This window comes from Oncorhynchus mykiss, chromosome 30, assembly GCF_057628025.1.
Source record: "Oncorhynchus mykiss isolate SJ-2025 chromosome 30, ASM5762802v1, whole genome shotgun sequence".
Lineage (NCBI taxonomy): Eukaryota > Metazoa > Chordata > Actinopteri > Salmoniformes > Salmonidae > Oncorhynchus > Oncorhynchus mykiss.
The window spans coordinates 1,315,170-1,343,084 of record NC_143051.1 but is presented as its reverse complement, the minus strand read 5'-3'; the positions used below and the strand labels follow the sequence as shown (position 1 = coordinate 1,343,084).

General features: G+C 45.6%; 1 protein-coding gene across 1 annotated transcript; it reads left to right on the top strand.

The window, feature by feature from the left end:
- The first annotated feature begins 558 nt into the window (after positions 1-558).
- azin1b (antizyme inhibitor 1b) lies at positions 559-27,915 on the top strand. Its single transcript, XM_090228528.1, has 12 exons — positions 559-734; positions 2,371-2,514; positions 2,973-3,147; positions 4,637-4,810; positions 7,543-7,715; positions 8,786-8,914; positions 9,212-9,293; positions 12,470-12,544; positions 12,721-12,886; positions 14,880-14,995; positions 21,075-21,298; positions 25,022-27,915. Exons 3-12 carry the CDS (start codon positions 3,046-3,048, stop codon positions 25,095-25,097), a joined length of 1,317 nt encoding a protein of 438 aa, XP_090084654.1. The 5' UTR covers positions 559-734; positions 2,371-2,514; positions 2,973-3,045; the 3' UTR covers positions 25,098-27,915.

Below are 27,915 nucleotides of genomic sequence, written 5' to 3'. Positions count from 1 at the left end.
CAGGTACATTTGTCCAGGGCTACAACAGAAATGTGTGCCGCTGTGGGGACAGTAGAACTGGAGTTTGGTACCACTGGATTAGGGTATTTGGGTAGCTGAAATGGGATTCTATAGTATAGCAGGTAAACTAATATTTTCCTGTTTGATGTACAGTATGTGTGTTTACATGATGTGTGCATTGCACTGACAGAGTGACAGCTGAGCCACATAAATAATAGGAGAACAGACACAAATAGCCAGCGTTTACTTTTGTCACACACTCTGGACAAGTGAATTGGTTTCAATGTGAGAAGCATTTGTTGCTGGTGTTCATAATTATATAAATGATTCAGAATCTTATTCAACAGCAAATGCAAGTAAATTGTCATCGCATTCATGAGTGTGAAATAATCTTCCAGTTTTCCCATGATAGTCCCTGTCTGTATAAAGTCATATGTTAGCACCAAATATAATGACCATGATTAAACACGCAACAAATCTATTTAATTCGGAAATACATATTTGGCATTTCCTTTAAAAATAGCGAAACGTGATTGGCTAGGGCGAAGCAGACCCCGCCCCTTCTCCCAGTAGCCAAGAGAAACAACGGCCGTACATTTACAGAGCTGTCGTCAGCCGAACATATGGCAAAAATAGACCTTGTTCTTTCTTTTTAATGTGGTGTGTACTACATTTTAAAAATTCCGCCGAAAAAGAGAAGACGATTTTCCGAAACATTTTCGCCGTTATCTCACGTAAGTATAAAAAAAAGACTTCGATTGAATTGGTGCTAAGAAAGCTGGCTAGCCAACGCAACATGGCGGGCGGAGTCCTAGCCAGCTAACAGGGCGCTAACTGCTAACTAGCCACAACACGGGCGACCTGCTTTCCTTTCCATCTGGAAATGGCGCTCTCTTGTAAACATTTGCACACGTTGTTTACCTGTAGAACAAAATAAGATACTATTTGATAAATGATAGCATTAATGTATTTTACAGTTTTAGTTGGTTAGTAGCTACATGTATTTGTTAGCGCAATGTCAATAGCGCCCGCGTTCTTCATGAAACCAAAGCGACTTCTAACTACTGTCAAATGTTTAAAAACGTTTCGCTGTGTCTCTGGACATTGACAGCCAAATGAATGTTAAGTAGTTACCTAATTACCTCTTAATGTTTATCAGACATCATTCCTTGCTCGTTTGCTGTGTTGTGATAACAAACCAATGACCTGTTAGACTTCTCTAACGCCCAGAAAGCTCCGGTTCAGACTCCCGTTCTCCAGCTCGCCGAACGGTATGTCAAAATACGGTCGTTGGTCAGAGTTTCACTGAGCAACTATCTTCATTTACTCCCGGTACGACTGGTATGTACTTTTAAAAATAATTAGATATAAATAATAATGTACAAACAACCGAGAAAATGTCACTTCCAGGGTTGACTCGTGATTGCCACGCTCAGGTCGGAAGTCTACAGCAGCTGTAGATATTAAATATACATTATATTTTCGATTAATTGTTTTAAAAATATATACGTTTTTTCGAAGTACCCACCGGCCCGACGTGAGTAAATTTAAGATAGTTGCTCAACGAAACTTTATATTTGGTTATTATCAATGAACGTATTTTGCAAAACGCCTGCCGAGCTGGTGAGTGGGAGTTAGTCTGGGCGTTAGGTCTAAAGTACAGATACAGGTTCAGACCTAGTTACATTTTCTTCTCTGTGCCTGCTCATATCCTACCCATTCATCATGGTCATCCATGATACTGATTCAAAATACCACCTTTACTGGGAATCAAAGTAACACTTGCTAGATAGTGTTTTGCGTTGCATGGAAGCATTTTCTCCCCCATATTTCTTTGCTTGTCAAAGCACATTGATTAATTATGCAAATAGTATGTGTTATTGATGTGTATCCAACAGCTTTCAGCCTCAATAAATGAATCTTAAACTCCCCAAGAAATGTTTTCCTAAACATAGTTGGTTACAGTGCTCCGGTAAATGAGTACATAATGCCATGTTTTGACTTTGTCAATATTTACCTAAACCACCACTGGGTTGAAGCTAAGTACCTAACATATCGATCCTTCCATACACCACTGCATAGTGGAAAAGTCACTAACAAATGGTTATTTTAGGGTGCAGTAAATTTCACTCATCATAGCTGTGTGTACAGACTTTACCATCAGTATAATCTGTCAATTAATATAATTAGTTTCCAGGTTTATGCAATAGTGACTAGATCTGAACACACTGTACCCTCTATCCATGCTGTTACGCCTGGCTGACTATGTTAATGACTTGTCTGAGCCTTTAGGCCTTTGAGTCACACATTTCCAGTTTCAACACAAACAATCAGCAACTTTTTAAAAACGTGTACCTGTTCTCCCCACAGGGCTCCCTCTTCTCTTTACAGGTGTATAACTGCTACCCAGAAGGCCTAGGGGCGTCCCTTTACCGGGAGCGCTTTGACTTCAACGCTGAGCCGCCTTGGGATCCTAGCTGATAGCGGGACACGGCCATCTACAGACTTGTCCATGTAAGCAGAAGCCATTCTGACCCTTTCCGTAGGGTGCCTTCAAACCGGACGAACGTGTGTAAGACGAGCAGGAACTCGATGGTTTCCAATAAGAGCAGTGTGTTGTGGGAAGGCCTAGTGGTGTTTCGCTGCGTCAGACAACCAGTTGATGTGTTTTGGTTTGAAGGCACCCTTACAAAGGGGCTTGTTTATGTCAACATGTGATGTAAGCAGCTTTTGGATCAAGCTGACGCCTCTGGAATTGAGGTCAATATTGGAAACATCATACACAGTCCAACCCATGTCTCGGCAAGCATGGTGGAAAATACATTGATTTATCATCTACTTCAGATAAACAAAATTCATGAAAAGTAGTTTTTTTGTACTAGCTTGCATGGTTTCTTAAAGGAGATTTGTAATAATGAAGTTGTTGTCCGCCTACCAGCTACATATGGTTGTCCTCTCTCTGTGTGTTGCAGGACCCACGGCTCAGTCGCGACTTTGACTACTTGACTACTACTTCTTTATGATTGTCTGCTGAATACGGTTGAGATGAAAGGACTCGCGGACGAACCAAACCACATGATTGAACTCCTGGAGGGAGGAACCACCCTGGAAGATGTCATTGACGGGCATGTGTACGAACAAGCTCTGGTGAGGGAATTGATTGTATTCACACGATTAGAAGAGCTAAAAGAACCCTGGTGGAGGATTCATGAAAGCCTTAACAATGTGTAAACCCCCCCCCCCCCCCCAAAAAAAAATTCCTTGCCTTGTGGCTGTTGTGCCCTGGGGCTGAACCAATTGCTGTGCCCCGAAGCACTACTCACTCGCATGTCTCTCAGATCTCAATTCTTATAAGCTAATGCCATGAGATGGAGTCCTTCTCGCAGGCATCGCAGCTATGAAGGACTAGTGAAGAGACGGATACACCGCGTATCCTTATCGAATTCAGAGGCGCACATTGAGGATGTTGGAATTGCCCACATTTACTTTTCTTCAGGCAACAAGATGAGTGTGTGTGTAACCAGCGCTTGTCTTTCAGTGTGTGTGTGTGTAACCAGCGCTTGTCTTTCAGTGTGTGTGTGTGTGTGTGTGTGTGACCAGCGCTTGTCTTTCAGTGTGTGTGACGAGCGCTTGTCTTTCGGTGTGTGTGTGTGACGAGCGCTTGTCTTTCGGTGTGTGTGACGAGCGCTTGTCTTACGGTGTGTGTGTGTGACGAGCGCTTGTCTTTCGGTGTGTGTGTGTGACGAGCGCTTGTCTTTCGGTGTGTGTGTGTGACGAGCGCTTGTCTTTCGGTGTGTGTGTGTGACGAGCGCTTGTCTTTCGGTGTGTGTGTGTGACGAGCGCTTGTCTTTCGGTGTGTGTGTGTGTGACGAGCGCTTGTCTTTCGGTGTGTGTGTGTGACGAGCGCTTGTCTTTCGGTGTGTGTGTGTGACGAGCGCTTGTCTTTCGGTGTGTGTGTGTGACGAGCGCTTGTCTTTCGGTGTGTGTGTGTGACGAGCGCTTGTCTTTCGGTGTGTGTGTGTGACGAGCGCTTGTCTTTCGGTGTGTGTGTGTGACGAGCGCTTGTCTTTCGGTGTGTGTGTGTGACGAGCGCTTGTCTTTCGGTGTGTGTGTGTGACGAGCGCTTGTCTTTCGGTGTGTGTGTGTGACGAGCGCTTGTCTTTCGGTGTGTGTGTGTGACGAGCGCTTGTCTTTCGGTGTGTGTGACGAGCGCTTGTCTTTCGGTGTGTGTGACGAGCTCTTGTCTTTCGGTGTGTGTGTGACGAGCTCTTGTCTTTCGGTGTGTGTGTGTAACCAGCGCCTGTCTTTCGGTGTGTGTAACCAGCGCCTGTCTTTCGGTGTGTGTGTGTAACCAGCGCCTGTCTTTCGGTGTGTGTGTGTGTGTAACCAGCGCCTGTCTTTCGGTGTGTGTGTGTGTGTGTGTGTGTATATATTATATCTATATATATTATATATAGCGCTTCTTTGTATATGTCTGTGTGTGTGTGTGTGTGTATATACACAGACAGACAAGTGCTAGAGAGGGTGTGTGTGTGTGTGCATATATGGAGGGAGGAACCACCCTGTGTGTGTGTGTGTGTGTGTGTGTGTGTGTGTATATATATATATATATAACACTAGCTCTTGTGTTCCCCAGGCTGAAAAGAGTGTGTTTGTAGTGTCTGACCTTGGGTCCCTGATGAGACAGCATGCCCAGTGGCAGCTCACCATGCCCCAGATCAGGCCCTACTACCAGGTCCAATCCAACAGCAGCCCGGTTGTCATCGAGGTCTTGGCCTCTCTCGGCCTCGGCTTCGTCTGTGCTGACAAGGTGAGTGGTACCTTTTTTTTTTTAATTGTATTTTATCACTTATGTTTGGGTGTTTTATTAAAACAAATGATAAATCAAGTAACATTAACGGCATTCTTGAATACCTTTTCATTCTGTCGGCTTTCTCTGTGCCAGTGGGAGCACAAACACTAAAGGATAGGTAATAACACATCCGTCACCCTCAACACGGGGGCCCCTCAGGGTTGTGTACTTAGTCCCCTCCTGTACTCCCTGTTCGCCCGTGACTGCACGGCCAGGCACGACTCCAACACCATCATTAAGTTTGCCTACGACTCAACGGTGTTACCGACAACGATGAGACGGCCTTTTGGGAGGAGGTCAGCGACCTGGCCGGGTGTTGCCAGGACAACAACCTCCTTCAACAACGTGTTCAAGACCAAAGGAGATGATTGTGGGCTACAGGAAAAGGAGGGCTGAAAACAACCCCATGTGGGCTACAGGAAAAGGAGGGCTGAAAACAACCCCATGTGGGCTACAGGAGAAGGAGGGCTGAAAACAACCCCATGTGGGCTACAGGAGAAGGAGGGCTGAAAACAACCCCATGTAGGCTACAGGAGAAGGAGGGCTGAAAACAACCCCATGTGGGCTACAGGAGAAGGAGGGCTGAAAACAACCCCATGTGGGCTACAGGAGAAGGAGGGCTGAAAACAACCCCATGTGGGCTACAGGAGAAGGAGGGCTGAAAACAACCCCATGTGGGCTACAGGAGAAGGAGGGCTGAAAACAACCCCATTCATATCGACGGGGCTGTAGTGGAGTGGGTCGAGAGCTTCAAGTTCCTTAGTGTCCACATCCTGACTGGTTGCATCACCGCCTGGTGTGGCAACTGCTCGGCATCTGACCATAAGGCGCTACAGAGGGTAGTGCATTCAGTACATCACTGGAGCCAAGCGTCCTGCCATCCAGGACCTGTATACCAGGCGGTGTCAGAGGAAAGCCCATAAAATTGTCAGACTCCAGTCACCCAAGTTCTGGACCGTTTTCTCTGCTACCGCACGGCAAGCGGTACCGGAGCACTAAGTCTGGGACCAAAAGGCTCCTCAGCAGCTTCTACCCCCAAGCCATTAGACTGCTGAACAATTCATAAAAATCGTCACCAGACAATTTACATTGCCCCCCCCCCCCCCCTCCCTTTTGAACACTACTGCTACTCGCTGTTTGTTTGTTACCTATGTATAGTCACTTCACCCCCACCTACATGTACAGATTACCTCAACTAACCTGTACCGTAACACCCTGTATATAGCCTCCACATTGACTCTGTACCGTAACACCCTGTATATAGCCTCCACATTGACTCTGTACCGGTACCCCCTGTATATAGCCTCCACATTGACTCTGTACCAGTACCCCCTGTATATAGCCTCCACATTGACTCTGTCCCGGTACCCCCTGTATATAGCCTCCACATTGACTCTGTACTGGTACCCCCTGTATATAGCCTCCACATTGACTCTGTACCAGTACCCCCTGTATATAGCCTCCACATTGACTCTGTACCAGTACCCCCTGTATATAGTCTCCACATTGACTCTGTACCGGTACCCCCTGTATATAGCCTCCACATTGACTCTGTACCAGTACCCCCTGTATATAGTCTCCACATTGACTCTGTACCGGTACCCCCTGTATATAGCCTCCACATTGACTCTGTACCGGTACCCCCTGTATATAGCCTCCACATTGACTCTGTACCAGTACCCCCTGTATATAGCCTCCACATTGACTCTGTACCAGTACCCCCTGTATATAGTCTCCACATTGACTCTGTACCGGTACCCCCTGTATATAGTCTCCACATTGACTCTGTACCAGTACCCCCTGTATATAGCTGCGTTATTGTTATTCTTAGTGTTACTTTTTATTTTAGTCTACTTGGTGAGTATTTTCTTCTTCTTGAACTGTACTGTTGGTTAAGGGCTTGTAAGTCAGCATTTCACGGTGAAGTCTACACTGTTGGTTAAGGGCTTGTAAGTCAGCATTTCACGGTGAAGTCTACACTGTTGGTTAAGGGCTTGTAAGTCAGCATTTCACGGTGAAGTCTACACTGTTGGTTAAGGGCTTGTAAGTCAGCATTTCACGGTGAAGTCTACACTGTTGGTTAAGGGCTTGTAAGTCAGCATTTCACGGTGAAGTCTACACTGTTGGTTAAGGGCTTGTAAGTCAGCATTTCACGGTGAAGTCTACACTGTTGGTTAAGGGCTTGTAAGTCAGCATTTCACGGTGAAGTCTACACTGTTGGTTAAGGGCTTGTAAGTCAGCATTTCACGGTGAAGTCTACACTGTTGGTTAAGGGCTTGTAAGTCAGCATTTCACGGTGAAGTCTACACTGTTGGTTAAGGGCTTGTAAGTCAGCATTTCACGGTAAACTTGTTGTATTCGGCGCATGTGACTAATAAAGTTTGATTTGATGTAAATATTACCTCAACTAACCTCCGCACATTGACTCAGTACCGGTACTCCCTGTATATAACCTCACTGTTATTTTTTTATTTTTTCTTAGTTTGTTTTTAAAGAAAATATTAGCAAAAAACGAATCTGCGTCGTTGCTTAAGGGCTTGTAAATAAGCACGTCACGGTTAGGTCTACACCGGTTGTTTTCCGACTCGTGACGAATAACATTTTATTTTAACTACACAGGGAGCAGTTTCCTAAAATGGAACCTGTATGTCCTGTGTTCTAACGTATGTGTCTATGATGTGTTGTCTCAGGCTGAAGTCAGTCTGGTGTTGGACCACGGCGTGCCCCCCGACAACATCATCTTCTCTGGAGTTTGCAAACAGCTGTCCCACATCAAACACGCAGCCAAGAATGGCGTCGACCTCCTGGTGTGCGACAGCGAGACGGAACTCTGCAAGATAGCCCGTTCTCACCCCAAAGCCAGGTAGGTGCCCATGCAGACCAGAGTCTAAAAGGCAATTGCCCATCTAGGTGTTTCTTGGTTTGTAGTTAACTGGGAAAAGTTGAAGTAATTCAAAAGGAAAAAAGCTCCTTCATAATAAACATTTTAAAAAATCATTATCACATACTGATATGACCGTGTCGGGTCTCTGTGAACTATGGACGAGAGGACCGTGTCGGGTCTCTGTGAACTATGGACGAGAGGACCGTGTCGGGTCTCTGTGAACTATGGACGAGAGGACCGTGTCGGGTCTCTGTGAACTATGGACGAGAGGACCGTGTCGGGTCTCTGTGAACTATGGACGAGAGGACCGTGTCGGGTCTCTGTGAACTATGGACGAGAGGACCGTGTCGGGTCTCTGTGAACTATGGACGAGAGGACCGTGTCATGTCTCTGTGAACTATGGACGAGAGGACCGTGTCGGGTCTCTGAACTATGGACGAGAGGACCGTGTCGGGTCTCTGTGAACTATGGACGAGAGGACCGTGTCATGTCTCTGTGAACTATGGACGAGAGGACCGTGTCGGGTCTCTGTGAACTATGGACGAGAGGACCGTGTCGGGTCTCTGTGAACTATGGACGAGAGGACCGTGTCGGGTCTCTGTGAACTATGGACGAGAGGACCGTGTCGGGTCTCTGTGAACTATGGACGAGAGGACCGTGTCGGGTCTCTGTGAACTATGGACGAGAGGACCGTGTCGGGTCTCTGTGAACTATGGACGAGAGGACCGTGTCGGGTCTCTGTGAACTATGGACGAGAGGACCGTGTCGGGTCTCTGTGAACTATGGACGAGAGGACCGTGTCGGGTCTCTGTGAACTATGGACGAGAGGACCGTGTCGGGTCTCTGTGAACTATGGACGAGAGGACCGTGTCGGGTCTCTGTGAACTATGGAAGAAACCAGTCACTAATGAATTTTTGTAGATGGTGTAAATCTTCTGTATATTGTGTTTGTTTTTTGTCAGCACCACAGGTCAGATTCCTGGGACAATGTAAATGTCCTTAGTGAATAAAGTGAATTGTGCCTTGTTCTGTTCCTCATCTTCTCCCAGGCTGCTGGTTCAGGTAACTACATGGGCCCAGGCAGCAGAGACCAGCATGGAGTTTGGCTGCTCTCTGAAGAGCTGTAGACACCTGCTGGAGGCTGCCAAGGACCTGGGGGTGCAGGTGGTGGGAGTTACGTAAGTACACATCTTTCATTGTGTAGCTGGATGCTGTTAAATGGTGACCATCACAAGTAGCACTTTGTCCATTGTAGTGATTTAAAGGGTTGGTTTATCCTATCTACATGTTTTAGGTTAAATTAATTTGACCTTGGGTTACCTTGTTTGGCTGTAGCGACAAATTTAACTGTTTACTTCTGCTTCAGGCAGTAGCTACCATGATTTAGCATCTTCCTAATCCTTACAATCGTATGTTAGAAACCTAATTATTACTGTTAGTACAGTAATTACAATTGTCTTTGGTTGTGTCTTCAGGTTTCACATTCCCAGCTCCTGCAAGGACCTGCAGGCCTACACCCACGCGCTGTCGGATGCCCGCTGTGTGTTTGACATGGGGGTGAGTGGAGGAGCTTATTACTGGGTATTAAAGGGGTTAGTTTACATGGTCAGATGGGTGAAATGGGAGTTTATTACTGGGTATTAAGGGGGAGATAACATGGGTGAAATGGGAGTTTATTACTGGGTATTAAGGGGGAGATAACATGGGCGAAATGGGAGCTTATTACTGGGTATTAAGGGGGAATTAACATGGGTGAAATGGGAGCTTATTACTGGGTAATAAGGGGGAATTAACATGGGCGAAATGGGAGCTTATTACTGGGTATTAAGGGGGTTAGTTTACATGGTCAGATGGGAGAAATGGGAGCTTATTACTGGGTATTAAGGGGGAGATAACATGGGAGCTTATTACTGGGTATTAAGGGGGTTAGTTTACATGGTCAGGTGGAGTGGTTATGAATTAACTCTGTCTAGGTTGTCCTCTGATCAGGAAGGTTAAAGGGCCAACCACATCAAGGACAATAACTAAATGATCTAGAACTAAATACGTTGGCGAGCATCCAGCGGCCTTTATTGTTCTGCATTACAGGGGATGGCGTCTACATTACAGGGGATGGCGTCTACATTACAGGGGATGGCGTCTACATTACAGGGGATGGCGTCTACATTACAGGGGATGGCGTCTACATTACAGGGGATGGCGTCTACATTACAGGGGGCGGCGTCTACATTACAGGGGGCGGCGTCTACATTACAGGGGGCGGCGTCTACATTACAGGGGGCGGCGTCTACATTACAGGGGGCGGCGTCTACATTACAGGGGGCGGCGTCTACATTACAGGGGGCGGCGTCTACATTACAGGGGGCGGCGTCTACATTACAGGGGGCGGCGTCTACATTACAGGGGGCGGCGTCTACATTACAGGCCACGCCCGTGTCTACCGCTACAGGCCACGCCCGTGTCTACCGCTACAGGCCACGCCCGTGTCTACCGCAACAGGCCACGCCCGTGTCTACCGCTACAGGCCGCCCGTGTCTACCGCTACAGGCAACATCCGCACTGAGCTAAAGGCTGCCGCTTTCAAGGCGCGGGACACTAACCCGGACTCTTATAATAAATCCCGCAGCTGGCCACAACCGGGAGACCCATGGTGCGGCGCACAATTGGCCCAGCGTCGTCTGGGTTAGGGGAGTGTTTGGCCGGCAGCGATGTCCTTGTCCCATCGCGCACTAGCGACTTCTGTTGCGGGCTGGGCGCATGCGCGTCTACACGATCGCCAGGTGTGTCTGGCTTCCGGGTTAAGCTGGCATTGTGTCAAGAAGGAGTGCGGCTTAGTTGGGTCGTGTTTTTTGAGGACACGTGGCTCTTGACCTTTGCCTCTCCCGAGTCTGTACGGGAGTTGCAGCAATGAGACAATTGGATACAATGAAATTGTGGAGGAAAAAGGGGTCAAGGTTAAAAAAAACAAGATTGAATCCTACTACACCGGCTCTGATGCTCGTCGGATGTGGCAGGGCTTGAAAACTATTACGGACTACAAAGAGAAACCCAGCCGCGAGCTACCCAGTGACAAGAGATACCAGACGAGCAAAATGCTTTTTTGTCGAGGCATGCAACACTGAAGCATGCATGAGTGCACCAGCTCTTCCGGACGACTGTGTGATCACGCTCTCCGTAGCCGATGTGAGTAAGACCTTTAAACAGGTCAACATCCACAAGGCCGCGGGGGCAGATGGATTACCAGGACGTGTACTGTGACCATGTGCTGGCCAACTGGCAAGTGTCTTCACTGACATTTTCAACCTCTCCCTGACTGAGTCTGTAATACCTACATGTTTCGGGCAGACCACCATAGTCCCTGTGCCCAAGAACACCAAGGTAACCTGCCTAAATGAATACCGACCTGTAGCACTCACATCTGTAGCCATGAAGTGCTTTGAAAGGCTGGTCATGGCTCACATCAACACCATCATCCCAGAAACCCTAGACCCACTCCAATTTGCATACTGCCCCAACAGAACCACAGATGATGCAATCTCTATTGCACTCCACACTGCCCTTTCCCACCTGGACAAAAGGAACACCTTCGTGAGAGTGCTGTTCATTGACTACAGCTCAGCGTTCAACACCATAGTGCCCTCAAAGCTTATCACTAAACTAAGGACCCTGGGACTAAACACCTCCTCCAGCAACTGGATCCTGTACTTCCTGATGGGCTGCCCCCAGGTGGTAAGGGTAGGCAACAACACATCTGCCACGCTGATCCTCAACGCTGGGGCCCCTCAGGGGTGCGTGCTCAGCCCCTTCCTGTGCTCTGTTCACCCACAACTGCGTGGCAAAGCATGTCTCCAACACCCATAAAGTTAGCTGACATCAACAGGAGCCTGATCAGCAACATGGTAGAAGCAACGCTCCCCATCCAACCTGACAGAGCTTGAGATGATCTGCAGAGAAGAATGGGAGAATCTCCGTAAATACAGGTGTGCCAAGCTTGTGTTGTCATACCCAAGAAGACTCAAGGCTGTAGTCACTGAAGACTCAAGGTGCTTCAACAGGCATTCAGACCCTTCACTCAATACTATGTGATATTATTATTAGTAGTAGTAGTAGTATTTTTTTTAAATACATTTGCTGAGATTCCTATAAACCATTTTTTGCTTTGTCAATGAGGTATTGTGTGTTGAGGGGTGGAAAGTGATGTAATCCATTTTAGAACAACACAAATGTGGGGAAAAGTCAAAGGGTCTGAGGACTTTAGGAATGCAGTGTTCATACAGAAGGTAGAATGCAGCGTTCATACAGAAGGTAGAATGCGGCGTTCATACAGAAGGTAGAATGCGGCGTTCAGACAGAAGGTAGAATGCGGCGTTCAGACAGAAGGTAGAATGCGGCGTTCAGACAGAAGGTAGAATGCGGCGTTCAGACAGAAGGTAGAATGCGGCGTTCATACAGAAGGTGGGAAGGATCACATACAGATAGTTAGCAGGCAGCGTGCCTTGGTTGGAGGGCAGGTTAACTGTCCTGTTGTGTAACAATCACATGTTGGCGCAGTGAGTGCATTCTGACCACTCCATCTGGGGGGGAGACCAGCTGAATATTTGGAACTCACACGTGAGACGTTTATGTCCATAGACATCCTGTAAGTGTTCAATATCTACTTCTCAGGCCTGATTTCCCCCGTGTCCCCTCCCCATCTTTTTTTTTGCTCTTTAAATTGTCTCTTTCCTGGTTAGGCGGAGTTGGGGTTCAACATGAGCATCCTGGATATTGGTGGTGGATTCTCTGGCTCAGAGTTTCAGCTCAAACAGGTATGTGATGATACCTCTCATCACATGGCATTACTTACCAAAACAAACAGATTGTATGTTTTCCCAAATGGCCCCCTATTCCTAATGGGCCCTGGTAATACATAGTGCACTATAGAGGGAATATAATGGTGTTTTTTTTGCACACAGGCATTACTCAACTGACTTCCTCTCTGTAGGTTCATACCACCGTCAGACTGCTGCTGGATGCCTACTTCCCCACTCTGTCTGGAGTGCAGGTCATCGCTCAGCCTGGTAGCTACTACGTCTCCTCTGCCTTCACTCTGGCTGTCAATGTCATCGGCAAGAAGGTTGTGGCCCGGGACTGGAACGGCCTTGCTCAGGGTGAGCCTGCTGACTGACTACTGCCGTCACTACTATTAATTTCTCCCGGGTTGCTGTTGATAATGACAGACCCTGGCCGTGACTCCGCCCTCTGAGGGTGTCTCGGAAGTTAGGATATGCTTAAAGAAACCCCACACATTTCCATTTAATTAATGGGATAGAACGGAGACAGTAGTTCTCTGTGGGATGAGAGAATATCTATAACAGAGCACACACACCATGTTAGAGAATATCTTTGTACAGGTGGATGTTGCAGAACATTACAATGAACCCACTAAGGGGAATACGGTATACTGCAGAACATTACAATGAACCCACTAAGGGGAATACGGTATACTGCAGAACATTACAATGAACCCACTAAGGGGAATACGGTATACTGCAGAACATTACAATGAACCCACTAAGGGGAATACGGTATACTGCAGAACATTACAATGAACCCACTAAGGGGAATACGGTATACTGCAGAACATTACAATGAACCCACTAAGGGGAATACGGTATACTGCAGAACATTACAATGAACCCACTAAGGGGAATACGGTATACTGCAGAACATTACAATGAACCCACTAAGGGGAATACGGTATACTGCAGAACATTACAATGAACCCACTAAGGGGAATACGGTATACTGCAGAACATTACAATGAACCCACTAAGGGGAATACGGTATACTGCAGAACATTACAATGAACCCACTAAGGGGAATACGGTATACTGCAGAACATTACAATGAACCCACTAAGGGGAATACGGTATACTGCAGAACATTACAATGAACCCACTAAGGGGAATACGGTATACTGCAGAACATTACAATGAACCCACTAAGGGGAATACGGTATACTGCAGAACATTACAATGAACCCACTAAGGGGAATACGGTATACTGCAGAACATTACAATGAACCCACTAAGGGGAATACGGTATACTGCAGAACATTACAATGAACCCACTAAGGGGAATACGGTATACTGCAGAACATTACAATGAACCCACTAAGGGGAATACGGTATACTGCAGAACATTACAATGAACCCACTAAGGGGAATACGGTATACTGCAGAACATTACAATGAACCCACTAAGGGGAATACGGTATACTGCAGAACATTACAATGAACCCACTAAGGGGAATACGGTATACTGCAGAACATTACAATGAACCCACTAAGGGGAATACGGTATACTGCAGAACATTACAATGAACCCAGCAAGGGGAATACGGTATACTGCAGAGCATTACAATGAACCCACTAAGGGGAATACGGTATACTGCAGAACATTACAATGAACCCACTAAGGGGAATACGGTATACTGCAGAACATTACAATGAACCCACTAAGGGGAATACGGTATACTGCAGAACATTACAATGAACCCACTAAGGGGAATACGGTATACTGCAGAACATTACAATGAACCCACTAAGGGGAATACGGTATACTGCAGAACATTACAATGAACCCACTAAGGGGAATACGGTATACTGCAGAACATTACAATGAACCCACTAAGGGGAATACGGTATACTGCAGAACATTACAATGAACCCACTAAGGGGAATACGGTATACTGCAGAACATTACAATGAACCCACTAAGGGGAATACGGTATACTGCAGAACATTACAATGAACCCAGCAAGGGGAATACGGTATACTGCAGAGCATTACAATGAACCCACTAAGGGGAATACGGTATACTGCAGAACATTACAATGAACCCACTAAGGGGAATACGGTATACTGCAGAACATTACAATGAACCCACTAAGGGGAATACGGTATACTGCAGAACATTACAATGAACCCACTAAGGGGAATACGGTATACTGCAGAACATTACAATGAACCCACTAAGGGGAATACGGTATACTGCAGAACATTACAATGAACCCACTAAGGGGAATACGGTATACTGTGGTCTCTTTCTTGGTGTACTATGTTCTGAAACATCCTGTCTATCTCCTCATCCATCCATCAGATGAGCTGACCCCAGATGACGAGCCAGAGTTCCTGTACTACCTGAACGATGGCGTCTACGGGTCTTTCTCCAGCAAGCTGCTAGGAAGCACCATCCCTGCCCCGGCTGTGCACAAGGTCAGTAGCAGCTGGCCGGGTCCTCATCCGAGGAGACGAGGTCAGTAGCAGCCGGCCTGGTCCTCAGAGGAGACGAGGTCAGTAGCAGCCGACCTGGTCCTCAGAGGAGACGAGGTCAGTAGCAGCTGGCCGGGTCCTCATCAGAGGAGACGAGGTCAGTAGCAGCCGGCCGGGTCCTCTGAGGAGACGAGGTCAGTAGCAGCTGGCCGGGTCAGTAGCAGCTTGGCCGGGTCCTCATCAGAGGAGACGAGGTCAGTTGCAGCTGGCCGGGTCCTCATCAGAGGAGACGAGGTCAGTAGCAGCTGGCCTGGTCCTCATCAGAGGAGACGAGGTCAGTAGCAGCTGGCCGGGTCCTCATCAGAGGAAACGAGGTCAGTAGCAGCTGGCCGGGTCCTCATCAGAGGAAACGAGGTCAGTAGCAGCTGGCCGGGGTCCTCATCAGAGGAGACGAGGTCAGTAGCAGCCGGCCGGGTCCTCTGAGGAGACTAGGTCAGTAGCAGCTGGCCGGGTCAGTAGCAGCTTGGCCGGGTCCTCTGAGGAGACGAGGTCAGTAGCAGCTGGCCGGGTCAGTAGCAGCTTGGCCGGGTCCTCTGAGGAGACGAGGTCAGTAGCAGCTGGCCGGGTCAGTAGCAGCTTGGCCGGGTCCTCATCAGAGGAGACGAGGTCAGTAGCAGCTGGCCGGGTCCTCATCAGAGGAGACGAGATCAGTAGCAGCTGGCCGGGTCCTCATCCGAGGAGACGAGGTCAGTAGCAGCTTGGCCGGGTCCTCATCCGAGGAGACGAGGTCAGTAGCAGCTGGCCGGGACCTTATCCGAGGAGACGAGGTCAGTAGCAGCTGGCCGGGACCTTATCCGAGGAGACGAGGTCAGTAGCAGCTGGCCGGGTCCTCAGAGGAGATGAGGTCAGTAGCAGCTTAGTAACCATTAAACCCACCAAAATCAAAGTTTAGTCATTTCTAACATGTACTGCCCTATTTTTTATTTTGTAAGAAAAGGGGGTATAAAATGCAAGGTTAATCTCACGTGAAGTTTAATACTTTACTTTTTGATAAAATATGTGAAAAGTCTAGACGAGGCTTATTGGGTACTATGTACCCATTAAGCCCATGGGTGTGCCAAATAAACCCACCTCTTAAATAATCAATTTGAATAAATTTCCCTTACAAATTTGCATTTATTTTGTAAAATGTCATTAGATTTATCTCCCCTAAAGTAATTAAAATAAGCTGATCATTACTATTCATCGTGAAAGTAGCACTCCAGTCTCCCCCTACTGTGTATTATGAAGGTACAGGTAGGGCTGTGGCTGTCATGACATTTTGGTCAGGCAAATATCTGCAGGTCTCACGGTAATTGACTGTTAATTAACATAAACACGTTCAGCATCTCCTGGCTTCCACACAGCCTACAAGACACTGATGCAGACCTTTGGAACATCTACTGTTTAAAAAGAAATAAATCCATATAATATAGCCTACACCTTCACAATAAAGCCATTATTTATTTTAGACCGGTCTAAAGAAACATGATATGAGGAGAATGTCATCTATTTCAGAAATTGTCCTTACATTATGCCCTGATCTGGCTGTGGGCTAGACTAGTTCATTTAGCAGACAAGATTAGCTTAGAATTATGTGGCATATACACTACCGGTCAAAAGTTTGGACACATCTGCTCATTCAAGGGTTTTTCTTTATTTTTACAATGTTCTACATGGTATAATAATGGCGACGGTATCAAAACTGTGAAATAACAAAATGGAGTCATGTAGTAACAAAAAAAAGTGCATATTTGAGATTCTTCAAATAGCCACCCTTTGCCTTGATGACAGCTTTGCACACTCTTGGCATTCTCTCAACCAGATTCACCTGGAATGCTTTTCAGGGAGCTGCCTATGTATGCCAGTTAAAAACCTGTTAAAGAGGCTGCAAACTTTTTGTTAAAAATCGTGCAACATTTCAACGTCCTGCTACTCATGCCAAGAATATAGTATATGCATATGATCAGTATGTGTGGATAGAAAACACTCTGAAGTTTATAAAACTGGTTAAATCATGTCTGTGACTATAACAGAACGTGTTTAGCAGGAAAAATCCCAAGAAAAAGTGTTCACAAAAAAAACCCAAAAAATATCCCTCCGCCAGTCTCTGTATTGTCTATGGCAAGGGAAAATAGATGGGGCCCAGTTTATGCCTACAGCTTCCACACGATGTTGCCAGTACTGTCAATTGATTTTAAATTTATCCTTGGTTAAATGAGGAATAGGCACTTCCTGTTGTCGAGTACACCGGAGGAAGTTATGAAAGAGAGAATGTGGACCATGATTTAAAGACTTGCTGCTATTGAATACAGATCGCCCCGTGATCAATTTGATCGATTATTAACGTTTACTAATACCTAAAGTTGGATTACAAAAGTAGTTTGAAGTGTTTTGTCAAAGTTTTATAGGCAACTTTTTTAATTTTAAAAAATGATTTTGCGTTTTGGAACGGTGCTTTTCCATGGATCAGACGGGCTATATAAATGGACATTTTGGGTATACATGGACGGATTTAATCGGGAAAAATACCCAATTGTGATGTTTATGGGACATATAGGAGTGCCAACAAAGAAGCTCGTCAAAGGTAATGAATGTTTTATATTTTATTTCTGCGTTTTGTGTAGCGCCGGCTACGCTAATTCTTTTGTTTACGTCCCCTTCAGGTATTTCGAGGGGTGCATGCTATCAGATAATAGCTTCTCATGCTTTCGCCGAAAAGCATTTTACAAATCTGACATGTTGGCTAGATTCACAACGAGTGTAGCTTTAATTGAGTACCCTGCATGTGTGTTTTAATGAAAGTTTGAGTTGTATCGAGTACTATTAGTTGTCACTCTGAAATTTCCACTGATGTTGATCCCTGTACAGGGACAGCAGCCGTAAAAAGGTTATGCTTTACAAACCGGTGTAGAGCCTATAGCCTATGGGCTAGGCTCCATGAGGTGTGAGACTTATGATTTGGAAAAGTCACAAAGGAAAGGCTTGCGCTGTTTCTTTCATTACTGCACACAAGCTGAGCATCCTTCACAGAGCTTGAAAGGATCTGCAAAGAAGAATGGGAGAAACTCCCCAAATACAGGTGTGCCAAGCTTGTAGCGTCATACCCACGGCTGTAATCGCTGCCCAAAGTGCTCCAACAAAGTACTGAGTAAAGGGTCTGAATACCTATGTACAACCCTTCACTTTTCCCCAAGTTTTGTTTCTTTACAGCCTTACTCTAAAATTTATGAAATTGTTTTTTCCCCATCAATCTACACATCATGACAAAGCAAAAACATGTTTTTTGACATTTTTGCTAATTTATAACAAATTAAACTGAAATACCACATTTACAATCAAGTTGTTGAAACATCTCAAGGATGATCCATTGGAACAGGATGCACCTGAGCTCAATTTCGAGTGTCTTAGCAAAGGGTCTGAATACTTATTTAAATAAGGTATTTAAAAAAAAATTAAAAAAAACGTTTGCATTTATTAAGGGGTTTTGTGTGTAGATTGACAATTTTAGAATAATGCTGTAATAAACTAAATGTGGAATAAGTGAAGGTTTGAATACTTTCTGAATGCGCTGTATATAATATGATTAACCTCTCTGGGATACCGTCCCACTTGGCCAAAAGCCAGGGGAAATGCAGAGCGCCAAATTCAAATAAATTACTATAAAAATCAAACTTTCATTAAATCACACATGTAAGATACCAAATTAAAGCTACACTTGTTGTGAATCCAGCCAACATGTCAGATCTCAAAAATACTTTTCGGCGAAAGAAAACGATGCTATTATCTGAGGATAGCACCTCTGTAAACAGAGAGAGAAAAGCATATTTCAACCCTGCAGGCGCGGCACAAAACGCAGAAATAAAATATAAATCATGCCTTACCTTTGAAGAGCTTCTTTTGTTGGCACTCCAATATGTCCCATAAACATCACAAATGGTCCTTTTGTTCGATTAATTCCGTCCATATATATCCAAAATGTCCATTTATTTGGCGCGTTTGATCCAGAAAAACACCGGTTCCAACTTGCGCAACTTGACAATAAAATATCTCAAAAAGTTACCTGTAAACTTTGACAAAACATTTCAAACTACTTTTGTAATACAACTTTAGGTATTTTTTTAAAACGTAAATCGATATAATCGAATAAATTGAAGAAGGGATAATCTGTGTTCAATACAGGAGGAAAACAAACTGTAGCTAGCTTTCTGGTCACGCGCCTCTATCTAACAGTACACTTCAAGTGACCCTCGTTCAAGATGGCCGTACTTCTTCATTACACAAAGGAAAAACCTCATCCAATTTCTAAAGACTGTTGACATCCAGTGGAAGCGATAGGAACTGCAAGAAGGTCCCTTACTTGAACGTAATGAACGTAATGAAATGAACGTGGATTCCCAATGAAAACCCATTGAAAAGGGAGTGACCTCAAAAACAAACAATCTGAATGGTTTGTCCTCGGGTTTCGCCTGCTAAATAAGTTCTGTTATACTCACAGACATGATTCAAACACTTTTAGAAACTTCAGAGTGTTTTCTATCCAAATCTAATAATATGCATATCTTATCTTCTGGGGATGAGTAGCAGGCAGTTGAATTTGAGCATGCATTTCATCCGGACGTGAAAATACTGCCCCCTGTCACCAAGACGTTAACGAGTATTTTAATCAACTTAAATCTGAACAAAAAATGTGTGTTTTATATACTTCCATTTTCTTTTAATATTTGGGATATCAACACACTATCCCCAATGTGTTGCACTGCAAACCGGGCTTAATAAGCCACCTAGAACCGTAAGATGACAGTGGGTTAAGAAGACTCCGTAGATGACAGTGGGTCTAGAAGCCTCTGTAGATGACAGTGGGTTAAGAAGTCTCTGTAGATGACAGTGGGTTAAGAAGACTCCGTAGATGACAGTGGGTTAAGAAGACTCCGTAGATGACAGTGGGTTAAGAAGACTCCGTAGATGACAGTGGGTTAAGAAGACTCCGTAGATGACAGTGGGTTAAGAAGACTCCGTAGATGACAGTGGGTTAAGAAGACTCCGTAGATGACAGTGGGTTAAGAAGACTCCGTAGATGACAGTGGGTTAAGAAGACTCCGTAGATGACAGTGGGTTAAGAAGACTCCGTCGATGACAGTGGGTTAAGAAGACTCCGTAGATGACAGTGGGTTAAGAAGCCTCCGTAGATGACAGTGGGTTAAGAAGACTCCGTAGATGACAGTGGGTCTAGAAGACTCCGTAGATGACAGTGGGTCTAGAAGCCTCCGTAGATGACAGTGGATTAAGAAGCCTCCGTAGATGACAGTGGGTTAAGAAGCCTCCGTAGATGACAGTGGGTTAAGAAGACTCCGTAGATGAGTGGGTTAAGAAGAATCCGTAGACGACAGTGGGTCTAGAAGCCTCCGTAGACGACAGTGGGTCTAGAAGCCTCCGTAGACGACAGTGGGTCTAGAAGCCTCCGTAGACGACAGTGGGTCTAGAAGCCTCCGTAGACGACAGTGGGTCTAGAAGCCTCCGTAGACGACAGTGGGTCTAGAAGCCTCCGTAGACGACAGTGGGTCTAGAAGCCTCCGTAGACGACAGTGGGTCTAGAAGCCTCCGTAGACGACAGTGGGTCTAGAAGCCTCCGTAGACGACAGTGGGTCTAGAAGCCTCCGTAGACGACAGTGGGTCTAGAAGCCTCCGTAGACGACAGTGGGTCTAGAAGCCTCCGTAGACGACAGTGGGTCTAGAAGCCTCCGTAGACGACAGTGGGTCTAGAAGCCTCCGTAGACGACAGTGGGTCTAGAAGCCTCCGTAGACGACAGTGGGTCTAGAAGCCTCCGTAGACGACAGTGGGTCTAGAAGCCTCCGTAGACGACAGTGGGTCTAGAAGCCTCCGTAGACGACAGTGGGTCTAGAAGCCTCCGTAGACGACAGTGGGTCTAGAAGCCTCCGTAGATGGCCGTGAGTGGAGTCTCTATAATTTGCTGAACATGTAGTTTGATATGCCTCACCTTTTCAAAGACCGTGTGTGTAATCTTAACCTCTCCTTCCACAGAGGGAGTCTAGGGCTGAGGAGCCAGTGTTCTCCAGCAGCCTGTGGGGTCCATCATGTGACAGCCTAGACCAGCTGGTAGACCACTGCCTGCTGCCTGAGCTCAGCCCTGGAGACTGGCTGGTCTTTAACAACATGGGGGCTGCTGGTCTGGGGGACATCTCCTCCTTCAGTGACTGCTCAGCCATCAGACCACCTGTCTACTACACTGTCTCCACTGCTGACTGGTACGCCCTAGTTATAGTGCTGCAGGGGGAGGTCTAATGTGTATTTCTCTCGTGTTGCATCTCTAGTCATAGTTAGAATGTAGCTTTCTTACGAACTAATGGCTATTTCTCTAGTCAGATAGTTAGAACGTACAGTGAGGGGGAAAATAGTATTTGATCCCCTGCTGATTTTGTACGTTTGCTCACTGACAAAGAAATGATCCGTCTATAATTTTAATGGTAGGTTTATTTGAACAGTGAGAGACAGAATTACAACAAAAAAAATCTAGAAAAACGCATGTCAAAAATGTTATAAATTGATTTGCATTTTAAATGAGGAAATAAGTATTTGACCACCTCTCAATCAGAAATATTTCTGGCTCCCAGGGTGTCTTTTATACAGGTAATGAGCTGAGATTTTTCTCGATTTTTGTTGTTGTAATTCTGTCTCTCACTGTTCAAATAAACCTACCATTAAAATTATAGACGGATCATTTCTTTGTCAGTGGGCAAACGTACAAAATCAGCAGGGGATCAAATACTATTTTCCCTCACTGTAGCTTTCTTACGTCAACTAATGTCAGAAAGCTACGTTCTAACTATCTTAACAACTAATGGCTATGTCTCTAGTCAGAAAGCTACGTTCTGGGCCTCCCGGGTGGCGCAGTGGTTAAGGGCGCTGTACTGCAGCGCCAGCTGTGCCATCAGAGTCCTGGGTTCGCGCCCAGGCTCTGTTGTAACCGGCCGTGACCGGGAGGTCCGTGGGGCGACGCACAATTGGCCTAGCGTCGCCCGGGTTAGGGAGGGCTTGGTTGGTAGGGGTGTGTCTCATCGCGCACCAGTGTACGCTAGCCAGGGTGGCCAGGTGCACGGTGTTTCCTCCGGCACATTGGTGCGGCTGGCTTCCGGTTTGGATGTCCGCTGTGTTAAAGAAGCAGCGGCTTGGTTGGTTGTGTATCGGAGGACGCATGACTTTCAACCTTCGTCTCTCCCGAGCCCGTACGGGAGTTGTAGCGATGAGACAAGATACTACAACAATTGGATACTACGAAATTGGGGAGAAAAAGGGGTAAAAAAATTTAAAAATTTAAAAAAATAAAAAGCTACGTTCTAACTATCTTAACAACTATGTCTCTAGTCAGATAGTTAGGTCTGGGAATATGTCTGAATATAAACCGTGTAGTTATTCCCTCGAGACGTATGTAGACCCTGCAGGAAATTACGGGGGACAAAATAAATCCAAGTCACGGACACCGATGTCACGTTTCCAGACAAACTGAACACATTTTCCCACTTTGGGGATAATACAGTGGCACTGTTGCGGCCCGCTAACAAGGACTGCGCCCACATCGACGGGACAGCAGTGGAGAAGGTGGAAAGATTTTAATTCCTGGGCGTACACATTACAGACAAACTGAATTGGTCCATCCACATAAACATGTGGTGAAGGTGCAACAGCGCCTCTTCAACCTCAAGAGGCTGAAGACATTTGGCTTAGCACCTAAAACCCTGACAAAGTTTTACAGATGCACAATTGAGAGCATCCTGTAGGGCTGTATAACCGCCTAGTACGGCAACTGCACCGCCCACAACCGCAGGGCTCTCCAGAGGGTAATGGGTCTGCACAACGCGTCACCGGGGGCAAACTACCTGCCCTCCAGGACACCTACAGCACCCGATGTCACATGAAGGCCAAAAAGATCATCAAGAACAACAACCACCTGAGCCACTGCCTGTTCACCCCGCTATCATCCAGAAGGCGAGGTCAGTACAGGTGCATCAAAGCTGAGACTGAGAGACTGAAAAACATCTTTTATCTCAAGGCCATCAGACTGCTGAACAGCCACCACTAACTCAGAGAGTCTGCTGCCTACATGGAGACCCAATCACTGTCCACTTTAATAAATGGAACACTAGTCACTTTAAACAATGACACTAAATAATGCCACTTGAATAATGTTTACATATCTTACATTACTCATATCATATGTATATACTGTTTTTTTATACCATCTACTGCACCTTGCCTATGCCGCTCGGCCATCGCTCATCCATATACATTAATGTACATGTTCTCATTCACCCCTTTAGATTTGTGTGTGTAGTAGGTAGTTGTTGGGGAATTTGTTAGATATTACTGCACTGTCGGAACTAGAAGCACAAGCATTTCCCCCCTCAAATTGAACGGTAGTGTACTCTACTCCTTCAGAACCAACTACCTACCTTACCATCTCTACTCCTTCAGAACCAACTACCTACCTTACCATCTCTACTCCTTCAGAACCAACTACCTACCTTACCATCTCTATCTTCAGAACCAACTACCTACCTTACCACCTCTACTCCTTCAGAACCAACTACCTACCTTACCATCTCTATCTTCAGAACCAACTACCTACCTTACCACCTCTACTCCTTCAGAACCAACTACCTACCTTACCATCTCTATCTTCAGAACCAACTACCTACCTTACCACCTCTACTCCTTCAGAACCAACTACCTACCTTACCATCTCTATCTTCAGAACCAACTACCTACCTTACCACCTCTACTCCTTCAGAACCAACTACCTACCTTACCACCTCTACTCCTTCAGAACCAACTACCTACCTTACCACCTCTACTCCTTCAGAACCAACTACCTACCTTACCACCTCTACTCCTTCAGAACCAACTACCTACCTTACCACCTCTACTCCTTCAGAACCAACTACCTACCTTACCACCTCTACTCCTTCAGAACCAACTACCTACCTTACCACCTCTACTCCTTCAGAACCAACTACCTACCTTACCACCTCTACTCCTTCAGAACCAACTACCTACCTTACCACCTCTACTCCTTCAGAACCAACTACCTACCTTACCACCTCTACTCCTTCAGAACCAACTACCTACCTTACCACCTCTACTCCTTCAGAACCAACTACCTACCTTACCACCTCTACTCCTTCAGAACCAACTACCTACCTTACCACCTCTACTCCTTCAGAACCAACTACCTACCTTACCACCTCTACTCCTTCAGAACCAACTACCTACCTTACCACCTCTACTCCTTCAGAACCAGTGTCGCTGGATATATTTGGGTCTCCCGAGTGGTGCAGCGGTCTAAGGCACCGCTTCTCAGTGCTAGAGGCGTCACTACAGACCCTGGTTCGAATCCAGGCTGTATCACAACCGGCTGTGATTGGGAGCCTCATAGGGCGGCGCACAATTGGCACAGCGTCGTCTGGGTTTGGCTGGTGTAGGCCGTCATTGTAAATACGAATTTGTTCTTAACTGACTTGCCTAGTTAAGTAAATAAAATAAAAAATAGCATTTTGGCAAATGTTTGCAAATTATGTATTCTATTCTCTGCCTCATTCCAGTAGCTGCATGTTCAATACTGTGAGATATTTTTGAATCTCCTATTGGAAAAAGTCTGTTCATAGTATTTCCTGTTTAACCGGTTAATGGGGGTTGGTTAGTCGACAACAAAATTGACTGAAATTTGCATCCACACTCATATTAGATGTCAATGTTATGTCCGTCATGCTAGGAGTTCACATTCCGAAGTGGTGATGTATATTGGCGCACCCATTTCTTTCATCTTCACTGTTTGTGACAGATAATATATCATTGACAAGATGTATATCGGAAAATATTTTTGGAAGCTTTACCATCATTGCCCATTCCTGATTTTATTGTGTTCCACTGCAACTTTATTAGTCAAACGATTTTTTTTCCTGTGTGTTCCCCAGGTACAACATACAGGAGGCTGGGATAGCTGTGGATAGCATCATGAAGAACTTCTCCATGGTCCAGTACGGTGCATAGCTCCGTACCTCCCTCTCCGTTGTGACATCCGAGAGAGATCTCCTTACCCTGGGCTTTTAGTGGTCAACATTCCAACGGCCTTGGAAAATGCAGTGTTCAACTTTCCAGGAAGGTTGAAATAGACTTCGAATTCCTGGGAACAGAAAATGATTTATTGGTGACCCATACCTCCAATTCTCAATTTGTTTTTGGAAAAATTAAAAAGATCAACACGTTTATCCCTCTTCCTACTCACCCCTCCTCAGATAGAAAACAACACGTTTATCCCTCTTCCTACTCGCCCCTCATCCTCAGATAGAAAATAACAGGTTTATCCCTCATCCTCAGATAGAAAACAACACGTTTATCCCTCTTCCTACTCGCCCCTCAGTCAGCTAGAAAACAACACGTTTATCCCTCTTCCTACTCGCCCCTCATCCTCAGATAGAAAACAACACGTTTATCCCTCTTCCTCAGATAGAAAACAACACGTTTATCCCTCTTCCTACTCGCCCCTCAGTCAGACAGAAAACAACACGTTTATCCCTCTTCCTACTCGCCCCTCCTCCTCAGATAGAAAACAACACATTTATCCCTCTTCCTCAGATAGAAAACAACACGTTTATCCCTCTTCCTACTCGCCCCTCAGATAGAAAACAACACGTTTATCCCTCTTCCTACTCGCCCCTCAGTCAGACAGAAAACAACACGTTTATCCCTCTTCCTACTCGCCCCTCCTCCTCAGATAGAAAACAACACGTTTATCCCTCTTCCTCAGATAGAAAACAACACGTTTATCCCTCTTCCTACTCGCCCCTCCTCCTCAGTCAGATAGAAAACAACACGTTTATCCCTCTTCCTACTCGCCCGTCAGATAGAAAACAACACGTTTATCCCTCTTCCTACTCGCCCCTCAGATAGAAAACAACACGTTTATCCCTCTTCCTACTCGCCCCTCAGATAGAAAACAACACGTTTATCCCTCTTCCTACTCGCCCCTCCTCAGATAGAAAACAACACGTTTATCCCTCTTCCTACTTGCCCCTCCTCCTCAGATAGAAAACAACACGTTTATCCCTCTTCCTACTCGCCCCTCAGATAGAAAACAACACGTTTATCCCTCTTCCTACTCGCCCCTCAGTCAGCTAGAAAACAACACGTTTATCCCTCTTCCTACTCGCCCCTTAGTCAGCTAGAAAACAACACGTTTATCCCTCTTCCTACTCGCCCCTCAGATAGAAAACAACACGTTTATCCCTCTTCCTACTCGCCCCTCAGATAGAAAACAACACGTTTATCCCTCTTCCTACTCGCCCCTCCTCCTCAGATAGAAAACAACACGTTTATCCCTCTTCCTACTCGCCCCTCAGATAGAAAACAACACGTTTATCCCTCTTCCTACTCGCCCCTTAGTCAGCTAGAAAACAACACGTTTATCCCTCTTCCTACTCGCCCCTCAGATAGAAAACAACACGTTTATCCCTCTTCCTACTCGCCCCTCAGATAGAAAACAACACGTTTATCCCTCTTCCTACTCGCCCCTCCTCCTCAGATAGAAAACAACACATTTATCCCTCTTCCTCAGATAGAAAACAACACGTTTAACAGTAACATATGCAACTAAATGGATGACTGTGTAGATGGAACCTCGCTTCCTAACCAGGTTTATTCATTAGATAGTTTACATAAATGTGGAATTGGTTCATTTCTATTATATATTGATTACCTGTTGAGTCTTGTAAAAATCACTTGTCTGATGATGCATTTGCCTATAGAAGATGATTCGCCAGGTTTAATATTTAAAATCAGTACTAAATTTTTGCTTTTGACCCCATAGTCTAGTTTAAGTGAGATGTTAACCTTAACCCATTCTTGATTACGTTTCATATTTTTTGGGGGGGGGGGGGGTTTATTAATTGCATTTTGTAAAATTATATGGAGCACGTTTGAGTTCCTGCTAACATTTTCCCCAAGTACATGCGGTTTTACTGAGCAATATCTTCCGTGGGAATACTGTTGTCTGTTTCAACGCTACATGGATAACTGTGATTCCATTGTGACATCTTAACGTTCTTGCTTGGTGAGAGGGGCATTTGAAGGATTTGTTGAAGTGATTTCTTCTCAGAGGAGTTCTGAACGGAACTAGCTGGGTTCTGTTTGCTAATGTACAGACAGAACTTTACCAGGCTGGCAGAAAGTGGTCCTCGGTTCTAAATCCTTTTGAGGAAGTGTTCTGGACAGCAAAGCCCCCTTCAGCATTACAGCCCATGGCTTTCACTCTGATCATGCTGTATAGCTTCTCTGCTGGGTTAGAGATACAATTAACATCAGCCTTGAGACTTGGACACACTTTGAACATTTTTTGTTTCTATAAACATTTCAACCACAAGTGTGTTACAAGGCCTTGTTCTCTGTCGCCACAGCACATAGCAGTCCACCAATAGACTTGTCTTCATATTTATGTGGCTCTAGCTTCTCATGCCTCTCTTACTGTATGGTGGTCTAACATGGAGTCTTGTACACTTTTTAATGTCTAAATAAGGTGACCAGAGCTGGACCCATATCTGGTTGTGCTCTTTCCATCTCCATTGCTCATTGTCAATCCCAAGCTGTTTGCCATGACAATGAGTGACAAGGAAGTGGGCATGATGGCGCAAACAGACTGGCACTCAAGCTTAGACCAGACCTGACTGAACTCTTTTAACTGTCCCCCTTGTTGGAAAAGTAAAGTACTGGAAATTACTTTAAGGCACTAATGGACCGTGTCCTATTTTTGACTGTAAATTGTGCTTGTTAAAGTAATGCAAGTGATTAATTTAATACATCTTTTGGACTGAAA